This window comes from Gadus morhua, chromosome 21 (genome assembly GCF_902167405.1).
Source record: "Gadus morhua chromosome 21, gadMor3.0, whole genome shotgun sequence".
NCBI lineage: Eukaryota > Metazoa > Chordata > Actinopteri > Gadiformes > Gadidae > Gadus > Gadus morhua.
Window position 1 is genome coordinate 14,172,982 of NC_044068.1, and position 10,000 is coordinate 14,182,981.

The following is a 10,000-nucleotide window of genomic DNA, read 5'->3' on the forward strand; positions in this document are numbered from 1 at the left end:
CGTCGGCTTATTTTTCAAATGAATAAACACAATCCTTTATATCGATCACGTTTCCAATGGTCCACCTGATGGTGCTGACTATGAACGCGTCCGTTTCCCCTTCTCTCTGCAGGTGTGTGTGCGTGGACCCGCTCCGGGATTTGTACTCGCATACCATGATGATGCTCACTGGTTCGGTAAACGAGGATGTAAATGTGACGGAGAGCCAGGGTCTTTGCTCCACTGCCATAAGCAGCAGATAGATAGTATGTCTTCCCCACCACGACTGCTGGCACAGCTCCCGCGATCTGGCACATGGTGCGCGTAAAGATGGATTTCCCCGCGCTCCTGTTTTTTTTTCCCGCGCTCCTGTTTTTTCCCGCGCTGTTACTCCAGCATGCAGCTGAGGCGATCGGCCACAGCGGAATCTACGAGCGGTCGGTGGTGCCGCGCGCCGCGCCCCGCTCCGTGGCCCGCATGGACGGCGACGTGATCATCGGCGCGCTGTTCTCCGTGCACCACCAGCCGTCCGCCGAGAAGGTGGCTGAGCGGAAGTGCGGGGAGGTGCGAGAGCAGTACGGCATCCAGAGGGTCGAGGCCATGTTCCACGCGCTGGACCGCATCAACGCGGACCCCACGCTGCTGCCCAACATTAGTTTGGGCTGCGAGATCAGGGACTCGTGCTGGCACTCCTCAGTGGCTCTTGAGCAGAGCATCGAGTTCATACGGGACTCCCTCATCTCCATCCGGGACGACAAGGACGGGTCCAAGTGGTGCATCGACGGCACCCCGTCCAACCAGCCTCCCCCATCCAAGAAGCCCATCGCCGGGGTGATCGGCCCGGGCTCCAGCTCCGTGGCCATCCAGGTGCAGAATCTTCTCCAGCTGTTCAACATTCCCCAGATCGCCTACTCGGCGACGAGCATCGATCTGAGTGACAAGACTTTGTTCAAGTACTTCCTGAGGGTGGTGCCCTCTGACACGCTGCAGGCCCGGGCCATGCTGGACATCGTCAAGCGGTACAACTGGACCTATGTGTCGGCGGTTCACACCGAGGGTGAGTTAGCCCGAGCCCCACTTCCATTGGTGGGAGGTGTAACATGGTGAACCTCTCTCCATTACTCGTCACATATAAATCAAATATAATCTTTCTCGTTATCAAACAGGTATAACGGATTATTCCTCGCTTGGTTATTGACCGTTATAGGCTGATACTTCAGTTCATGGCCCCAAACAAGCTCTAGTAACACACACACGCACGCAAGCACGCAGACACAGACACACACACACACACACACACACACGCACGCACGCACGCACGCACGCACACGCACGCACACACACACACACACACACACACACACACACACACACACACACAGTACACACAGTACACACACACACACACACACACGCACACACACACACACACACACACACACACACACACACACACACACACACACACACACACACACACACACACACACACACACACACACACGCAAAGACACTCACAGGTGTATGAAGTGAGAGTGTAGTCTGTGTATGTGTGTGTGTATGGAAGTACCTTAGGAGGAAGGTAGGTGGCGTTGTTTATCTGACCTTCAGTACGCCTACTGGAAGATCCCGTGGGATGGAAGTAATATTCTAGGAGTGTTGAAAGACTGCTTTGCGGAGGAGGAATTTTAATAACCATCAACCGCGAGTTTACAACGGGCCAGATCTGGACCACAAAGAGAGAAAAAAATAGCAAATCACAGCTTCTTGAAACATTGATTTCAACTTGTACACTCTACATTTTTTATGAGCTTTTGTATCCAGGGCTCGGTTTTGGCGAGAAGATACGAATAAAGAACTAGAATATATAAGTCATTTATATTGAGCTCCAAATAGTTTGCATGGTATTCACATAGTGACCATGGAGCACTATGCAGACCATTAAAGGAGACCCATAGGTGCGTGTTCAGCCACTGTGTCTTTACTTGAACGTGGCATGGTGGTCACGACTATCTTCACTTTCTTTCTCTTCTTTATCCACCGCTCAAGACATGGGAAAATAAAGTCTCTTGTTTCCCATAGCAACAGTTAAGGGATCTTTGTGATTGCATTAATATCATGGCCTGATGAGCATCAGTCTATTAAAACAAACAAACACACACACACACACACATACACGCACATGCTCATGCACAAGTACACGTGCACACACACACACACACACACGCACACACACACACACATACACACACACACACATACAGAATTTCACCCATAAAAATGCACACACATGCACACATGCAAACGTACACATGTACACAAACATACGTGCACCCAGACACACGCACACACATGCACGTGGTGTAGAATAGATTGTCAACTAATGTGCCACCATCCACTCCCCGCTCCCAGGCTACATGGAGGGGGAACATCTAATTGGATATCATGATTCTGTTTTCCTGTGGGAGAACGATGCAAGCTGATGGGAGTCACTGCAACACCACCGCTGGGAAAGCAGCCCATGGGCCCGTGCTGGGAGTAAACACATTGGTGTGGTGTGGTGTACCTCTGGGGTCCTTAGTGTGTAATGTGGGGACCAGTCTCACTCTGGTCTTTAGGGCCGGCCTGGGTTTTTCTTCCTTATGGTAATACAAAACAAAGACTAGGTTCTTGGCTCCTGTTTATTTACTGTTTATCTATTTTATTTATTTTTAATTTTAATGATTTCGATACCACAACAATTTCACCGGTTCCCTTTTTTAACACATTATACTGTAATTCTTGTGTAAAGCACTTGGTGTTTACTAACAGTGTGACGCCTTTGCTGCACAAATAACTCTTAAAATCTGCCACCCTGGATTTACCAGTGGGCCTTTCTGCCTTCGGGAGATCTGATTGCAATCAGTTGCAATCAAGAGGCTTTGAGGGCCTGTTCGATGGCAAACATGCAGAAACACATTCTGTGACTACGGTCCTGTTATACAAGGTATCACAGGACCCACGTGTTGTCATCAGAGCTGTAAACATTGCTAAGGGGGCAATGCCCGTCCGTTATTTAATCTGATACTCCAGACAGAATTGTCCAATTAATCATACAGCGTAACATCCTACATTCTGATAGTAGTTAGATAATGCTCTATTAATTCATAAGTGGTCTCCCTCTCTCTCTCTCTCTCTCTCTCTCTCTCTCTCTCTCTCTCTCTCTCTCTCTCTCTCTCTCTCTCTCTCTCTCTCTCTCTCTCTCTCTGGTAACAAAAGCACTAGAGAGTGCCCTTGAGAAAAGACACATTAGCTCGATCACCGACGGAATGATTTGGACCTTTTTAATTTAGGATCTGCCAATTTTTAATGGCTATGTGGAAACATGGCTGCCATGATCAGGCCCTCCTTCCTCCCGCCTCACTATCCAACTAAACCGTCTCTCTGTCTGTCTGTCTGTCTGTCTGTCTGTCTGTCTGTCTGTCTGTCTGTCTGTCTGTCTGTCTGTCTGTCTGTCTGTCTGTCTGTCTGTCTGTCTGTCTGTCTGTCTATCCGTCTGTCTGTCTGCCTCTCTGTCGGCCCCTCTGTCTGCCTCTCTGTCTGTCCTTCCGCTGTCTGTCTGTCTGTCTGCCTCTCTGCTGCCTGTTTGCCTCCCTTGCCTGTCTGCCTGTCTGTCTGGTCCTTCCCCCGTCCGGCGGCAGGTAACTACGGGGAGAGCGGCATGGAGGCCTTCAAGGAGCTGGCGTCCCTGGAGGGTCTGTGCATCGCCCACTCGGATAAGATCTACAGCAACGCCGGCGAGAAGCACTTCGACCGGCTGCTGCGCAAGCTGCGGGAGCGGCTGCCCAAGGCCCGCGTGGTCATCTGCTTCTGCGAGGGCATGACGGTGCGAGGCCTCCTCATGGCCATGCGCCGGCTGGGCGTGCACGGGGAGTTCCTGCTCATCGGCAGGTACGCGCACGCGGCACGCGATGCACGCGATGCACGCACACACACACACACACACACACACAAACATGTGGACGGTCGTCTTGGTTAGGGTTTTGGTCTGATCTTTTTTTCGCTGGGGAGGTTGAATAGTATGTTTAGGGAAGAGGGTGGGTTATAAGAGGTTGGATTGATGAATGGAGCGGGGATAGTGGGAGGGGGGAGGCCTGATTAGCACATCACCACGGCAACCGAGAGGAGCGAGTGCGCCTATCGACGACCCGGAGAGCATTTCAGCGGTAATGAATAATTTGTATTTGTGTCACAGAAACAACTCTCGCTCTCTCTTCTCTCGTCTCTCTTCTCTCTTCTCTCTTCTCTCTTCTTTCTTTTCTGCTTCTCCTCCGCTCGTCCATCTCTCATCCTGCCATTCATGCTGATGGATGGCAACATCTACTCACTCGCTTCGATCTCGAGGAGCGAGACAGACGCATCCATACATCCGCAAATTTTGCTCGCACTGTACACACACACACACACACACACACACACAAAGATGAAACACTCAAACGGGGAACGGTGCTAGAAGTTTTATTCAGATTTCTCTCCGCCGCGCGTCATTTCCTACTCATTACTTTCCCTCAGACTAAACATCTCTCCCCCCTCTATCTCTCTCTCTCTCCCTCCCTATCTCTCTCGCTGTGTGCCGATGCCGTACGACACTGACTGACTGCGGTTGTAATCTGGCTCATTAGAAGATGGCAGGTCATCTGCCTGCCTGCCGTCACACACGCCAGCAACACGCGGGTCGGCCTACATACGATAGGCCCATAGCTTGGATCTCGGTGGTTTTCTATTGCTGCTCCTTATTCTGGTTGCCCCCTCGTATGGTTGCTCGCATCTGCAGGTGGTTTGACAGGAGGACACGTAAGGATCACTTGTGGTGGTGATGGAGGTGGCGGTGAGAGCTGCTGTTGCATGGACATGGGCTGAAATGGTTCTAGCTACAATGTAGCATACCTGAATGAGAAATACATGCAGAAACTGCCATGCTGATTGGCTATAGCGAATAGGATTGTTTGTTGGTTAGCAGGAGAGCCTTTGCTAAGCGATATCTCTCTGTTGTAGAGAGGTACGTTTATCATGTTATTGTTATTGTGGTTGTTTTCCATGTTTGGGTGTGTGTGCGCTCACATTCATGGTTTAGGGACGAACCTGTCAGATTCTCCCAAGGGCCTACAGCCCACAACCAGCAACCTACTGAATTATAACGACACTATTTTGTGTTCCTATTTCATGGGAGATGGGAGAGACTCTTTGGTCATGTGAAAGTCATGGTTGGAGTAAAAAAAAGTATGGCTGCTCAAGATTCTGGGTCAGAGACAGAGGAGAGAAGAGAGAGAGAGAGAGAGAGAGAGAGAGAGAGAGAGAGAGAGAGAGAGACAGAGAGAGAGAGAGAGAGAGAGAGAGAGAGAGAGAGAGAGAGAGAGAGAGAGAGAGAGAGAGAGAGAGAGAGAGAGACCATGCGGCTACATTGTCCATCTGAAATGCTAAGAAGCAACAACACATATTTTCATAATGAGGCCCAGAAACTGCTTTGATCAAACGTGTGCGTGTGCTTGCGTGCTATGCGTGGATGCGTGTGCGCGTGCGTGCATCCGTACTAAGCAAGATAAACTACCATGACAACTACGACTACTCCAAATCTATGCTCCAATGGTTTACTTAATATATGTATTTATATTTAAGGGCCATCAGTGGTGTGGACACACTGGAAAGCATTCTTCATATCGCCCTGAGCAGTCAGACTCCAGTCAGACTCATGGCTCTTCACTCAGTTCCACGTACAGTCATTCAGTAGCAGGTAGGAGTCTGAGCTTCCGGCTCAAGGTCGGCTGCGGACATGGGGGAATCAAACCCAGAGCCCTATGGCTGGAGGTCTAGCCGCTACACTATCTGGCCCCAGATTCAACCTACACACGCGTGGATAGCCCACTATATTTTGATGCTGAAAGCGAGTGAAGCAGGTCGTCCTGGCTGGCAGAGTTCACACACAGGGTTGTTTTGTTCTGCTACATCTCAGCTGACAGAGGTTTGGAAAACACATTGTCCCTGAGACACGCGCTGCTCCCCTGAGTAACGCCAAGCTGGTGGCTCCACTCTGCTCTGCAGTCTTTAGACCCGTCACTCTCTCTCTCTCTCTCTCTCTCTCTCTCTCTCTCTCTCTCTCTCTCTCTCTCTCTCTCTCTCTCTCTCTCTCTCTCTCTCTCTCTCTCTTTGTCTCTCTCTGTCTTGCTCTCTTTCTTTCTTTATCTCTTTATCTCTCTCTATCTCTTTCTCTCTCTTTCTTTCTCTCTCTGTGTCTCTCTCCCTCTCCATCTCTCTTTCTCTCTCTCTCTCTCTCCCTCCCCCTCCCCCCCTCTCTTTCTCTCCCCCCTTCCCCTCTACATCTCCATCTCCCTTCCCCTCTCCCTCCCCCTCCCCCTCCCCCTCCCCCTCCCCCTCTCCCTCTCCCTCTCCCTCTCCCTCTCTCACGGGGATGGGAATCGATTGATTGGCGCCGTGGCTTGAGTCCAGCCAATTTGCCAGTGTTCAAAATGGACCAGAGGGACATAGAAACAGACACCAGACACCACACAGAGTGTGCAACATGTTTGCACACTCTATACACACTACACATACACAAGCGTGCATGGATACATACGGCACAGGCAAGCACGCACACACACACATACATACACACACACACACACACACACACACACACACACACACACAGATGCACACTAACACCATAGCACACACGCATACACAAAGACACACACTCATGCACACAGACACACACATGCACACACACACACACACACACACACACACACACAGATGCACACTAACACCATAGCACACATGCACACACAAGCACACACACAGACACACACATAGATATGCAGGTACAAATGCACACAATCAGGGTGTGTGATGCTCGGCTCCCACTATAAAGACATTCTGTACAGGATTCGGTATCAGACATTCAAGAGACCATTGATTTCTGTCTCATTGTTTTGGTCAAATACATTTCAGGGCTTTTCTATTCAATAACACCTTCATCGTCCACCTTCATGTACAGCTAGTGTAGACAGATGGCACAGTAAGGTGCCATCTGTTCAGCAGTCGAGCAATGGATTTTGTATTACCCGTTTTGGTTCTATTTTTTGGAGTTCTTTATGAATTCTTTCCCCTTAGAAGGACATAAATACAAATCAACAAAAATCACTTCAAAGCATCAGCGACGCAATAGTTAATGCAAACTTCTCTGTTAAATGTCACTATTGTTTGTTTTTCATAGTGAGTATAGGATGATATTCGTGTATAAATCACAACTGCAACTGGCCATTTAATAGGCAGGACATTTATGTGTTCTGTGCCGGAGAAAACAATAATATATGCTATTTACTAAATGTCCCCAATTTAATAACACCCGAGCAGATGTTCATAGACCGGCTGGCCTCAGAGGGAATCAAACCCTCACACTCTTAATGTCGCCTCTACATGTTGCGCTTCACCAGGAAGGGAAACGTGAAGTCATTTGTTTTGTGTATTATTATCATGACCGGGCCAAGGTATCCAAGATTTTCCAGAGCAAACCACATGTCCTCTTTCAAAACACCACTACAAATTGATTGATGAGGTAAATACATATTCTGAGTTCTGACTTGCGTAGTTTGATAATAATGTTTCTAATATTAAATGACAAGGCCAGACGGCTTCCAGGGTGACAAATGTGTTGATTGTATCCACCTACCCATCCACCTGCCTGACAGCACACTCTCTCTCTCTCTCTCTCTCTCTCCCTCTCTCCCCCTCTCCCTCTCTCTCTCTCTCTGTCTCTCTCTCTCTCTCTCTCTCTCTCTCTCTCTCTCTCTCTCTCTCTCTCTCTCTCTCTCTCTCTCTCTCTCTCCTCTCTCTCTCTCTCTCTCTCTCTCTCTCTCTCTCTCTCTCTCTCTCTCTCTCTCTCTCTCTCTCTCTCTCTCTCTCGCTCTCCGTCACTCTGTGCAATTAAAATTATTAAGATGTCCCCTCTTTTCATGATGTCATTAGTAAGTCAAGTTGCTCATTGAAAGAAGCTAGCTGCGCTTTTTGTTAAAAGTTGCTATTTCTGGAAGGTTCTAACCTCCGTGCGACCTTGTTGGCTGGATGGCGACGACGAGGATTAGGCGAAGCTGTGAGTCTTTAGCTTTAGTTTTCCCCTTGACAATCTTGTTCCATATCCAACTAATGCCATACATTGCCTGAGAGCATTTAAAAAAATATTCAGCGAGAAGTGAGAGAAAGAGAGAGGGAGTGGAAGAGGGGAAGGAGAAGGTTTTTGCAGATCATTCAGTTGGATGTTGTTCTTGTCTTCTCTCCATCTCTGAGAGGCAGAGAAACTTTGTGGGCTGCGTGGGGTAGGGAGAGAAGGGTTAATTCTGCCTATTCACTGTTATACTCTACAGTCAGGCACTAACGTAAATGGACCTTATCCCTGGCTGTGTAGCGTTAGCAATGAGGCTGAATAAATGTACAGCTGCTTTTTTCTCAGTCATCAAAGAAGTGCTGATGTGCGGGACGTGTGCAGCCCAGAACATATCCCAGCTTGTTTCCAATTGTGTCCCGGGTTTTGACGTAATACATCATCAACTCCTGACAAATCGAAAACACTGAGCCGTGGTTGATAAACTTGGTTCTTTAAAAGCAGCGTCTTCAATTGTGATTTGGGGGTGAATCTCAATGAAAGTGTCACAATGGATGACACAGCCAGTCACATCTAGCAAGATCTAGATGAGATATATTCAGGGGAGGGAGAAATATTTCAACTGGGACAGGAAAACAACTATAATCCCGCACTATGAAGGATTTACTCAGTGATTTGAGCGTGAACACTTTCCCTTCATGTTCCTTTAATTACACTAAATATTATTTATGTGTATGCGGTCCGCTTTTGATAATAACGACACTGTGCGCTATATTGCATTACATTACATTGGTTAAGGCGAGATTTGGCAATATTTCATAGACGTAAACTACGGACAATATAAAATAGGGGTACTTGGGGGGAAGGGGGTCATTTGCCACCCTGTGTCCCCTCGATTGTCTACAGCCCAGTTTGTCCGATCATCTCTCTGTGCGTTTCATTTCCCCTTCGTCTGGATTATGGCCGCGCACTGCGGCGGCAGTGGTTGCCATGGGTTCCTCCACAATCCAAAGCGAGGAGTGTGAGGAAGATGATGATGAAGATAATGAGGATGAAGATGATGACGTGTAACTCTGCAGGGCCCAGCCTCCCCAGAAACATCTCCCTTTCCTCCCAGAGCCTCTGTTTGGAGGCTCTCTCCCTCTCTCTATAGTGGCTACTGATGCATTAGTGAGAGGTGAGGGCGCAGCTAAGCGCCCCCCCCCCAAATTGACTCTAAAAGTTCCACCGTTAGTATCGAGCGACCGAGTGTTTCGTCTTCTTCTGACCGGCGAAAAAGGAGATGGATTTGAAAATTCACGACGTGCATCTGAGTTGATTCAAACCAACAACAGTATCTCAAGGACATCTCCCTCTCCGATGGCTGCCTCGCTCTCAAATGTGCCAGGGGAAGGGCGAGTGACAATGGCGTGATCAAAAATAGCATGCTGGCATCTGGACATCACTGGAGGAGGATGGCATGTAAACTCTGTGAAACGCTCCCTTTGTTTCGGTGCAGTACGTTGAGATCAGGACTTCCATTTTTCAGTGCGGTGTGTTGAAATCAGGACCTCCCCGTTTCAGCTTGTCTCCCCTTATAATCATATCAGGGCCACCATTTGAATGGATTAGGAAATTATCTATGTATCTTCCAATTCGTCTCTAAAATGTCCTAAGTAAATGCAACTGCTAATTACCAGTTGCCATAACTGCATGCGATCAATGACAAATCCAGCAAATCAAATCGAAACTTTACAAACGTGTATTGATCGTCTAACAAACACCGCAAAACACCAACAACACATGAGACGGAGATCACTATGCTGCACATATGGTACGGGCTCAGCCCCGCCTCTTAAGACATAAGGACATGGGAGCAGACTGAAAGTGGGGCGCGATGAATAA

The 10,000-nt window shown here is 48.5% G+C and overlaps 1 protein-coding gene across 2 annotated transcripts in view; it reads left to right on the forward strand.

Annotated features, from left to right (window-relative positions):
* grm1a (glutamate receptor, metabotropic 1a) overlaps positions 1-10,000 on the forward strand; it is a 26,947-nt gene that overhangs the window by 781 nt on the left and 16,166 nt on the right. For both annotated transcript variants that reach the window (XM_030345075.1, XM_030345076.1), the window contains exons 2-3: positions 113-1,036; positions 3,660-3,909. In XM_030345075.1, the coding sequence (XP_030200935.1) occupies positions 295-1,036; positions 3,660-3,909 (992 nt within the window). In that variant the 5' untranslated portion in view covers positions 113-294. The remainder of the gene's footprint in view (positions 1-112; positions 1,037-3,659; positions 3,910-10,000) is intronic.